This window comes from Vombatus ursinus, unplaced genomic scaffold (genome assembly GCF_900497805.2).
Source record: "Vombatus ursinus unplaced genomic scaffold, bare-nosed wombat genome assembly UNPS02014770.1, whole genome shotgun sequence".
Classification (NCBI taxonomy): domain Eukaryota; kingdom Metazoa; phylum Chordata; class Mammalia; order Diprotodontia; family Vombatidae; genus Vombatus; species Vombatus ursinus.
Window position 1 is genome coordinate 25,904,848 of NW_020954548.1, and position 12,617 is coordinate 25,917,464.

General features: G+C 39.4%; 1 protein-coding gene across 1 annotated transcript in view; it reads left to right on the forward strand.

Moving 5' to 3' along the window:
• Window positions 1–11,339: 11,339 nt before the first annotated feature.
• The window catches only part of SPATA6L (spermatogenesis associated 6 like), a 92,172-nt gene continuing 90,894 nt past the window's right edge, over window positions 11,340–12,617 (forward strand). The window contains exon 1 of the mRNA XM_027863166.1: window positions 11,340–11,614. Within this exon, the coding sequence (XP_027718967.1) occupies window positions 11,576–11,614 (39 nt within the window). The 5' untranslated portion in view covers window positions 11,340–11,575. The remainder of the gene's footprint in view (window positions 11,615–12,617) is intronic.

The window sequence follows — 12,617 nt, forward strand, 5'->3', positions numbered from 1 at the left end:
CCCGCAGCCGCCGCCCCCGGTGGGGGGGCCGTTACCCAGAATCCCTCCGCGCGCGCAGAGACGCCAGCACACGCCAAGCGCCTGCCTGGTCGCGGCCCCGTGGCGGAAGGAGACGGCCAGACTTTTAATGGCGTCACTTCCGGAAGCAGAGTCGGGGTGGTGGGGAACGCTGGGGGAAAGGGGAGAAGAGCCCGGGGAAGGGGGGGGGGGGAAGGCGTGCAGGCAAAAGTCGGCCTGGGCCCAGGTTGGCGAGAGGAAGGAAGTGGGGGTGTGGCGAGAGAGTGAATTTTTCGCTAGCTGCACGCAGTAGCATAGAGTGTCTTTATAAGTACTTTTTGTTTACGCTTCTTGGGTTTCTGCAGACCTCTTCAACTGTGCAACCTTAAGATAGGGGCGACTCCTCGTGATCGTTATTTTTATTACTGATAATTTTGACCACAGGGACCCAACAGATGTCTATAGTAATAAAGTAATAATTATTTGTTTCTATAGCCCTTTAAAGTATACAAAGTTCTCTCGTAGCAATACTGTGAGGTAGGGTATTTCCCCCTCCCCCCTTGCAAGTAACGCCCCTGTTTTACAAATGAGGAAACCTGCCTAGAAGTTAAACGTTAACGATAATGACTTTATGCAGTAGTAAAATGAAAATAGATGACCTTTCTGTAGGCTGGGCATTTGACCCATGGCAACCTTGTGAAGTAGAGGTAGCAAAATGGAACACAGGAGGTGCTAAGGAAACTGCTGTATCACTCTTTCTAAAAAGTTGAACAAAAGGGCAACTCTTTCTGATGCAAGAATTAGTGGCTTCCTAGGCTTTGAGTGCCACCAACTGGGGGAACAAGAGTGCTTCAGGGAGACAGGCTTAAGAAGAGAGTTAATAAAAGGAAGGAAGTTAGTGAATTGCATAATAAAATAAATTGTTAACTTGAGGGGGACTGCAACAAATTCATTTCAATAAACATTTATTAAACGCCTACTATGTGCAAGATACTGTGCTAAGCGTTGGGGATACAAAAAAAGAGGCAAAAGACAGTCTGTCTTCAAGAAACTTACAATCTAATGGAACAACAAATATCTTAAGAATCTGAGTCAAGATATATAAGAAATTAGCACATAAAAGCAAGAGCTATTAACCAATGACTTTTCAAAGGCTATAAACAAATAGTTCTCAAAAGAATTGTAAACTATTACAATCATATGAAAGATGACTCCAAATCACCAATAACAAGAAAAAATGCATATCAAAATTCCTCAGGTGACAAAGATGACAAAAGATGGAAATAATTAATACTGGAGGGGCTTTGAAAAGAGAGGCACAAACACACAGGATTGGTGTAGCTCTGAATTGGTTCAAGGATTTTAGAAAGCAATTTGTAGTTAAGCTAAGAAAATGATTAAAATGCTTATAGCTTTGACCCATAGATCTCACTGATAGGTATATACCCCAAGGAAGTCAAAGGCAAAAAGAAAAGTTATGTACACCAAAATATTCTTAACACTTTTTGTGGTAGCAAAGAACTGGAAACAGTGTACATACTCATCAATTGGAGGATGGCTAGACCGATTTTAAGTAAATTTAATCAACTTCCACTGTGCTGTAAGAAATAATGAGCATAATGAATTCAGAGATACAGGGGAAGATATGAAATAATTCAGAGTAAAGTAAGCAGAACCAGGAATAGAATGACTACAAAAATAAAACTGGAAAGATTTTAAAAACTAAATTTAATGTTGAATGATTATAATGACCAAGACTGGCTCTGGAGAAAATTTGAGAAAATGCACTTCCCTCACTTTGCAGAGATAGGTGTGGAATGTTGCATAAATTATCAGATATGTGTTGGTTAGTTTTGCTGAACTGCTTTCTCCTCTCCCCATACTTTTTCAATCTTTGTTACAAGGAGAACAGATTGATTGCTGAATAGTGGTGAAGGGAGGGATGTATTCAGAAAAAAAGGTGATGTAAAAACAAAAGATGCCAATAAAAATTATTTAAAAGAAAGTGAATGGGAGAGTAAGGAAATGAGAATGGTAGAAGAAGAAAGAAGATGGTAAGAAATGAAAAGTACATTTAGTGGGGGAAGGGGGAAAGAGAATTAAGAATTTCACTAATAATTTCATTAGTGGCACCATAATTACCTAATTTTGTCCAAAATTGAAGTGAAATAGTCACATTCCTAATTTCCATTGGCATTTTTTCCCCCAGAAGTCATGGTATTTAATTGTGAGTTATGAAAAAATATGGTTGTTGGAGGTTTCTTCTGCTTTCCTATGTTCAATTAATTTCTTTTAAACAGTTTTGAGAGTAAAACCAGTTTGTCAAAAGCAAGTTCCACAGATCTGTAAGGCAAATATTTCCAGGTCCTGTTATCAGCGTAAGTACTCCTTCCACTGACACTGACTGCAATTCTCTATAACTTTGTTGATTGCCTTTAAGAGTTTAAAAAAAAAAAAAAAACCCAAAAAAAAAAAACCACACTGTAGCCAGTCTGTTCACACCCATTCTGTTGCCAAAGCCTGTCAATTTCACTTTTGCAACATTTCTTGAATATATTACCTTCTCTTCTCTGATACTGTTACTGTGAGCTCTCATCTCCTCATGCCTTGCACTATTAGAATAGCCTGCTGGTCGGTCTGCCAGTCTTGTCTCTCCCCACTCTAGTTCATCCTCCATTCAGCAACTAAGGTGATTTCCCTGACTATGTCATCCCTATATTTAACAAACTCCAGTGATTCCCCATTACTTCTAGGATCAAATACAAAATCCCCTGTCTTCAAGACCCTTCATAACCTAGGCCCTAGGCCCTCTTTCCCTTTTTCAGTTTTCCTACACTTTATATACCACAACATACACGTCAATATAGGGTCACTGGCCTTGTTCCATGAAAAAGACACTTAATCTCTCAGCTCCCACCATTTTTTTTCTTGAGGTACCTCATTTTTTGAATGCTCTCCTTTCTAATGTTGACCTACTGGCTTCCTTAAAAGTTTCCAACCAAAAGTTCACCTTCTACAGAAAACATTTCTCAATCCCTCTTAATTCTAATACCTTTTCTCTGTTTATTCCCTATTTATTTTGCTTATAACTTGTTTGTACATATTTGTTTGCTTCTTGTCTCCCCCATTAGATTACGATCTCTTTGAGGATAGGGACTGTCTTTTACCTCTCTGTGTATCCCTAGGCTTAGCTCAGTGCCTGACATATAGTAGGCACTCAATAAATGCCTATTGATTGACCAGCTAAGTCTTCCTGATCTGGTCTTCCGGGTGACCTTCATGTCTTTATGAAGATAGGGACTTTAGTTACTATAGTATATATACTATATATATAACTATATACTTTATGCTATATATATAAAACTATATACTTTACTTACTATATTATATATGAGTAATGATATCTAACATCCATGGAGCACTTTGTAGTTTACAAAGTATTTTCCTAAAAACCCAATAAAGTAGTGCATAATTAACTTTCCATATGTACATGGGTTTATACATGCTACATGTATGTAAATAGTTCCATAACTGGAAGACCAAAGGAATTCTTTTTTTCTAGTAGACAAATTGTTGATTATTTTTATTTTTATTTATTTATTCATTCATTTATTTTGGACTGGGTTTTTGTCTTACTAAAAGTACAGCAGCCACTACTGGGCTTGGAAGCTTTGACTTGGTAGCACTGTGATCAAGGGGCTTATCATATTTTTGATGGACTTAGTTTGGAAGTCCAATAACAGAGATTATGGTGACAAATGAGTTGAAAATGAGAGAAAGTGAAGCATTCATATTTGGAATAATGTTTCATAAATCCAGAAGGGTGTCCGGTTTGCTCATGTCTTATGTTCAGCATGTAAACAAAGAACCTTCATCTGCTAATAAGTCAAATGACATAGTAAAAAGTGTCATATGAGATAGTCTCATGGGAGTTGTATAAATAAAGAACTATAAAATATTTCCTATCTGTGAGTTCATATTCCAAATAGTTTGGAGACAGCTAAAAAATATTCAGGAGCAGTTAGGTGGCTCAGAGGATAGAGGGAAGAGCTTGGAGTCAGGAAGACCAGCTTGAGACACTAGATTTGTGACCTTGGGCAAGTCACGTAACCCTGTTTGCCTCAATTTCCTCATCTGGAAAATGAGTTGGAGAAGGAAATGGCGAACCATTCCATTATCTTTGCCAAGGAAACCCCAAATGAGGCCACAAAGAGTCAGACATAACTGAAATGACTGAACAACAACAACAAAAAGTATTCACCTGAAACTTAATTCCTGTCTTGGGAATAAGTCCTAATACTTATTAAGGTTATTTGAAAAGCTGGTCTTGATAAATAAATGTTCAGATTACTTCTTCTCCCTTTCAGTATAGTCTAGAAAGAACAGTAGAAGACTGCAATTTTTTTGTAGCAGTTATGTTTCCCTTTCCCTTCTACCTTTGAATGACTGGGGAGGTACTATGTAACACAGAAGTTTCCCTTTTCACCTCTTCTTGAGTTTAGCAGATATTCTGTAACTAATTGCATATTCAAGTCTTTTCTTTGGAGTTTTCACATTTAGGGAATCTGCCAAGAATCCCCTATTAAGATTTATTATTTCACAATAGGTAGAAATTGCATTGCTTTAAGTATATATATTTTGGATACGGTTTTGCAAAGCCATATTTTAACATAGAAATTTCATACAAACTTTGAAGTAATCTAGTTTCTGGAATCATGGGATTTAGAGCTGGCAGGGACCTCGGAGATCATCATAACTCTTTTAATTTACAGATGAGGAAGCAGATACATTGAGATTAGACTGAGAAAAGCAACTGGGCACAACCCAATGAGCTCTTTTACATATCCAATCATTTGCTAAATGTCATTGTCCAGCCTTGTTCCATTCTCTCTCTTTTTTTTTTTTACAGGGCAATGGGGTAAAATGACTTGCCCAGGATCACACAGCTAGTAAGTGTGAAGTGTCTGAGGCTGTATTTGAACTCAGGTCTTCCTGAATCCAGGGTTGGGGTGCTCTACCCACTGTGCTATCTAGCTGTCCCCTCCATTTTTTTTTCCTCGATGCAACAATTAATTGTCATGGAAAATATTTCAGGAACACTAGACATACTCTGTAATTACCATTGAATCTTTGAACCAAGAACTAAGCTAAAGAAAATCAATTCAAGTCACACAAAAATGAATTAACTTATTTCAAATAATTGTGCTGGTGGTGAGGAGGAAGAGGTTTCAGTTATGCTAAAGCTCATGAATGCTTTTCAGCAGGTGGTATTATTCATATTAAAACAGAATGGAATGAAAAAACATTATGAGACCTTAAACAATAATTTCAGGAACCCAGGCATAACTGTGGGTGGAAGTTGTAAAGAGGCAAATTGTTGTTGTTGTTGTTGATCCTTAATTCTAGGAGAGGAGCAATGATGTCACAAGAGTGATGTCTTGACTTTTGAGTGAATTGGATTTAAATGAGTCAGAGCTGCAAAAAGTCATCAGTCTCATTCTCTCCTGCAGAGTCATTGGAGTCCAGTGGCAAGACATAAGTGAGGATTACTAGTGATAGCCCAGTAGTAAATATAGGCTTAATGTAATGAAAAACTTTCTAATAATTATAGCTATCCCGAAGGATAACTTTTAGAATAGGCTACTGTGTAGTAGGCTTCTTCTCACTGAAGGTCTTCCATAAAAAGAAAAAAAAAAACTAGATGACCACAGGGGCCCATCTCCAGCCGTCCTGATCTATATCTTGCTACTGGACCCAGATGTCTTTGGAGGAGAAAGTGAAGCTGGTAACTTTGCACAGTCCTTCCCTCACTTAAATCCAATTTACTTGCAAGTCACGGCATCACCTTCTTGATGTCATGGTCCTCTTCGAGAATGAAGGACAAGCAACAACTGCAAAAAGAAGATGACCACATGTTGGATATGCTTCTTTTTTGGGTTGAGGTTGGACCAGATGCCTTCTGAGTTCCTATTCAATTCTGCACTTCTGGGACACTGGTCTAGAACACCAAGGTTACCACACAGAATTAACTTTGTACAGAAACCAAGATCTGATAAGTGAAACTAGTGGGGTAAATGAAAAAGAGAGGGTCCATTTTTATATTGTCCATCAAATAACACAGGGGGGCTTTTTATTTCCTATAGTTCATGTAGTATTGCTGGTATTTGCAAGAGATAGCTGGCATATTTTTATGGATTTATTGTGACATGGTAGATAGGGTGATAGAAGATAGGGAGATAAGGGCTTGACATTAGGAAATTCCCTACACCAATGCAGGTTGTTACTTTTTCTGTAACTAGAGCCCTAAAAGTTAAATGATTGACCAGGATCATACAATTCTTTTTTATTTATTATTATTATTTGCTACCAGTAAATGTCAAGTGTCTGAAGCTGGATTTGAACTCAGGTCCTCCTGACTCCAAGGTTGGGAGCTCTATCCACTGCGCCACCTAGCTGCCCCAGGATCATACAATTCTTTATTTGCTAAGCCATATTAGGAAACACACACACACACACACACACACAGCACCAAACACTTGACAGCAAAGCTGGGATGAATTTGTCTTTATTTTTTGTAATTGACTTGTCTTTCCTTTTTTTGGTTGTTGTTTCTGTTTTCATCCCTGTATTTCCTTTTAGTATTATCTGAAAAAAAAAGTTATATGAATTCTTCAGGGAAAGGTGCTATATTAACTTAAAATGATGACTCCTATGAAGGCAATGTTTAAGTCCTATCTTTAATACATAGTGGCTGTGTGACCATGGGCAAGTCACTTAATTTATCAGTACTCTAAATGATGTTCTGAGACTATAACTTGCAGAGAAGGCGCTGACTTGCATTGGCACAAGGTGTTTACTCACCTGGGAGTTCCCTAACCTAATGAAATTAGAGGTCCGGTTCCTATCCCTATAGTATTCATACTTCACTGAATAACTATTTGAGAAACTTCCCTCTTTTATTAATTTTTATTAATATTAATTTATTAATTTCCTAAATCTCCTAAAAATAAAACATAGGTAAGCCTCACTTTTTGAGATGGAGAGTCAGGATCTATGAGCAGGAAACAAGCATTGCTTATTATTATTGTCTGCAATGAGGAAGTTTGTTCAGTGCTGCAAAAGGAACAGGGTATTGAGGGTTAGGCCATCCCATAAGTGGTGAGAAGCTAAACAGTTGGGCTGCTTCTGCATTTGTTCACATGATGGTGGCAATTACCATGGTGCTTTGACTGCTTTATAAACTAGACAGAAAGCAGAATGACTCTACTCACTTGTGTTGGTAGTTTGTCTTTGTCCAGAACTTTGATTTCATTGATATATGGAATTCCCAATTAAACAAACCCTCTACTAGATCACAACTGGTTCTATGAATTATAGTCTTAAAAGAGTTGCCTTGTGAGACATTCCCAGAAACAGTCAGTATATGTCAAAGGCAGGATTTGAACCCAGGTCTTCTTGATTCCAAGGTTAACTTTCTTTTTCTATCCACTACCTTAGGATGCTTTATTAAATGAAGCTTAGAGAGCTTAAGTGATTTGTTGGAGGTCAAGTAATAGAATCAGGTAGTAATAGAATCAGGATTTGAATTCAGGTCCTATAGACTTTCCAGGGTACTATATTGCCTTGGCAGAAACTGAGAAGCAAATATATTAAACAAAACAAACAAAAAACAAACAAACAAAAAAACAAAACTGGGGCCCAGTAAGGTTGGTAACTTGTCCAAGGTCACAGAGCTAGTTAAGTGTCTGAGGCAGAATTTGAATCTTCTTGTCTCTAAGTCCAGCCCTTTACCACTCTCCAACACTACTTTTCTTCCATAGGATTCTGTACTTGTACTTCAGACACTTACTAGTGTGATCCTGGACAAGTCACTTGGGCCCTCTTTTCTCAACTGTTAAATGATTATGATAATAACAGTATGTATCTCAAAGGGTTGGTATAAAGATCAAATGAGATAATGTATATAAAATAGCTGTATATTGGTGATCTGGATTATATAATCACTATCATCCCCAAATTTCATTATGATCACAGTGATTTCAGTCATTGTGGGTGAAAGGTCAGGGCATGGAAGCTCTTTAATAGGCTATCATCTGGGTTAATAGGAGAACCTCAAGTATTTGGCCCCTCCATAACCCGTAAAATTCATTTGAGAATGCCGGGTTGCCTTTTCCCAAGGCTGAATTGATTTCTGGAGAATGGCTTAAACGTGTCTCCAAACAGCCCCAGGCGCAGCTATCGATTTCATCCAGTCTGCATTGTAAGCAGTGTAGCAGTCAAGATTCTGCCTCTGTGCCTCTTCCCCTTTCCCCTAAAATGTCTTAGTTGTTTTGAGCTGTTTCTAGCTCTCTCTCCTTTTAGATTTTGGTCATGTATTTCACCTCCTGCTCTGGACATAGGATCTCCTCTGTTTCACATGGGCTACCTTTAGAATCAGAGCTCATTGCCAACCATTAATGTAATAGTTATTTCTAATCTTAGAGCCCTTTAGACCTAATGAATGCCTGCTTTTTGATCATAGTGTAGTCTCTGCAGCCTGCATTTTCAGCAAGTAATACACAGGGTGTCCCAACAATCTTAATGTAGTTTTAAGCGTTTTAGTAGCTGATCTGTATTGGTAGAACATTTCTTTTTAAGCTTTTAATAGCTTAAAAATGCACTAAGACTGCTGGGACACACTGTAGGGAGTTTTATTCTATAGCTGTCTTTCTTAAGATCTATAATACATATGCACTAAGGGGGACAAGTAGATGGAAAGAATACTATGACATCTTTGGGACAAAAGATCCTCCTCACTAATCTTACTTCTATTTGCTTCTCCCTGTTGTGGAACTACCCTTACATCACTTTCATGAATCCAGGGACCCTGACTCTTACCCTCTTACCTGGCAAAGAGTCACTATCAGGAAGATAGCTATATAGGGTCAATGCAATGGTCTGAGAATCAGGAGGTCTGGCTTCTAATCCTGGCTCTGGTAGGTAGTAAGGTGACCATGACCAAATCATTTTACCTTTTTAGGCCTCAATTTCCTTTTCTATAAAATGAGACAGCTGGGCTAGATGATCTACGACATCCCTTCCTTCTGTAAACTTTGTTGGTTCCAAGTTCTTTTTCACATTCCCAATGACCCTCCAAATAGATGATTAATAACAGCATTTATGATTATTCATGTTTCTAATCCATATACTCAGAGAATGCTCATAACATCTTGAGATTTATTTCAGTGTCAGTGACCCTTTCCAGGCACTATTACTTGCTGTTCTGCCAGACTTTCCTAGTCCTCTTTTACTACACTCATCAGCTACAGTGAATGGAAAAATGCTATTTACCTACCCTTTAAAAAACTAGTCCCTGGCTTATGCTTCCTAGGGCTGGAATCTCAGCATTGCCTGTTTTAAAAGTCTAACCATGAAACTAGAGAATATATTAACTACTGTGAGATAAAGAGAAATTTTACAAGCTAATTTTGTTTGCTTTGGACTGTAAAAGTTAAGCTAGCAGGCTCTCCCTGAAATGCCTTGGAGAAAAAGATTAGGAAGCACTTTTAATGTTTTTGCATATAACTTATGTGTCTAATATTTGTACACTTTTGCAATCACCCTAGCATTATTTGTACCATTCATATAAGCAATTTTTCTCGGTCCCTTGGAACGGTAAAAGAACACTGGATTTGGAGCCAGTCAGTTAAGTCAACAAGCAATTGTTAAGTTTGGGGATATAAAGAAAGACAAAAACAGTCCCTGCTCTTAAGGAGTTCACAGAAGACCTAGGCTTCAATCAGGGTCTCAGACAGAATGGACAGAGCACAGGAAGGACCTGGGATCATAAAGATCTGGGCCTTTTAAAAAAGTTTTTAAAATTTCTCTTTGATTTTTATTTATTTTTTAAAGCAGAGACTTTTCTCCCTTCAGTTTCAAATTCTCTCCTTCTTCTTCCCCCAGCCAATGAGAAAGCAAATAAAAGAAAACCTATTACAAAACCTATTTTTAAACAAAACTTATTATTGTAGACATACAAAATAAATTTCTGCATCAGGTATGTTCCAATTTTTTTTTTTTTTTGCCTTTGGTGAGGCAGTCAGCGTTAAGTGACTTGCCCTGAGTCACACAGCTAGTAAGTGTTTGTGTCTGAGGCCACATTTGAACTCACATCCTCATGAAGCCAAGGCCAGAGCTCTATCCACTGTGCCATCTAGTTGCCCCTCCAAATTTTTTTTTTAAGAAAAAAAAATGCTTCTTTTTGTACTCTGAGTCCATCAGCTCTCTATCTGGAGTCAGATAGCATGTTTCATCATGAGTCCTTGGAACTGTGGTGGGATGCCATGTTGATTAGAGTTACTACTTCTTTCAAAGTTGATTATCTGTGCAATATTGATGTTACTGTATAGCTTGTTCTGATTATGCTCACTTTACTTTTCATCAGTTCATACAGGTCTTCCCATGTTATACTGAAACCATCTCCTTCATAATTTCTTACAACACAATAGTATTCCAGCACATTCATATACCACAACTTGTTCAGCCATTCCCCAACTGATGGGTATCCCCTGTATTTCCAATTCTTTGCCACTCCAAAAAAAAAAAGAAAACTATCATAAATATTTTAAAATTTTTTTTTCCTGCCCCCCCCCCCCCCCCCCCCCCCCCCCCCCCCCCCACTTCTCAATGAGCCCCTGCCTCCAACCCTTCCTTGTAACAAATACATTAAACAAAACCAATGAACACATTGGCCAGGTCTGCAAATGCATGCCTGATTCTGCACTTGTACTCCACCTCCTCTCCCACCTCTCACCACCACCTCCCTCCCTCTGAAATCCAGGCAAAATACCACTTCTAACACTAGCTCTGAGACTATAGGAACTTAATGTCTCTGAGTCTCAGATCTTACTTCGATAAAGTGGAGATAGTAAAACGTGTGGTGCCTACCTCTGGGCATTGTCGTGAATCTTAAATAAGAAAGCAGCTATGTTAGTTGTTACTGCTACGGCCACAACTATTAAACACTGCTACTACCGTGTCGGTTTGAACAGATCACTTCCCTTTCCTGGGCTTACGTCTCCCCATATATAAAATCGCATTATATGTTCTCCAAAAATCCATTCCGCTCTAAATCCTGTGGTCCTCACCCTTCCATTATAATAGACCCAGGATCATTTCACAGGTCCTGAAAAGAGGACAGCAGCGAAGAAGTGGGGCAGAAGGGACATAAAGACAAAGCAGCGGGAGAGGAACCGAGGGTTCTTAGCGTGCCTCGAGCATCCCTATGCAAGCGTGGAGCACGTACCCCAAACTCGAACCCGAACCGAACCCAGGCCACATCCTTCCGTGAGTAGCGCGGGGCAAAGGGCATGCGCACGCACGTGGCGTCTCGGGCCTCCCACGTTCTAGCGGTGGAAGTTTGGGAGCTTCGGTCTCCGTGGTAACGAGACGCTTTTCCCTTGTGGGAAACAGCGGCAGTAGAAGCTTCAGCTTTCACCACGGGAGAGGGATCGGGGCGGGAGGGCCGGGGAAGAAACCCCGCTCCTTTGCCCAGGGCAGCAGGGTCCCTTTCCAATCCTTCCCTCCCCAGCTGGGAAAGATGCCCCTGCAAGTAGTAGTGGAGTTGCACATTCGAGCGGTAAGAAAGAACAATCCATCTTTGTCCCATTCTGCTCACAACCCTTCATTTCACGCCTTAGGCTCTGCTCCCACTCCTCTTAACGCCGGGTGATTTTCATTTAGCTTCTAGTCAGATTCCTGATCCTCACCCTCAACAGAGTCCTCTCGTGACTTTACAAATGCCTGTCTCCAAGTTTATCCCTCATAGTTATTCACTGATATTGGAACTTTTTCACCCTCTTCTCTAACAAACACCCTACCTCCCGCTTGGGTTCTGCTCTTTCTCTGTCCCATTCTTCAGAGACCACTTGTTTAACCCTCTGTGCCGGCCCTCCCGTCTCCTTCTGCTCATCCATTTAAAACAGTTCTAGACTCGGTACAATTGCACCATCTTAAAGGAGAAACTAATGTTTGGGTAGTGTTTGTATTCTTTTAGTCCTAATATAAACACTAGAAGGAATGTATAATTAACACAATCATCAAGTGACAAATTGTCATTGCAATATAGCCCAGCTGATTTTCTTCTAACCTAGTTCCCTCTAGGGCCAGCTCTGGTTTGCTGTGGTCCATGAAAATCAATCAACAAGTATTTCCAAGGTTTTGCACTGGGTGCTCCAAATAGAGTTGCTGTGCTTTTTCACTCTGGTCACTCACTGACTCCTCTCTCTAATCTTGGATTCAAACTCTCAGAATATTAGAGTTAAGGGACATTAGAGCTGGCATTTCCCCTCTTTTAGTGATAGGCTGATGAAGAGTTCTAGTTTCAAACTAATGTGGTCATCCCTAAGGGCAGAGACTTAGAGAAATGCAGGACTGGAAAATGTAGTCCCCACAGACATTGGCCACACACAGCAGAATGTGGGCCTTGGGTTCATACATATAGGGCCCGAAGGGGCTTTAAAGATCTAGTCCAACTCTCTCATTTTACAGAAAGCTTAAATGATTTGTTTAAGGTCACAGGGGAGTATGTGAAAGTGTTAACATATGAACCCATGTCCTTTGATTCCAGATCCAGCATTCTT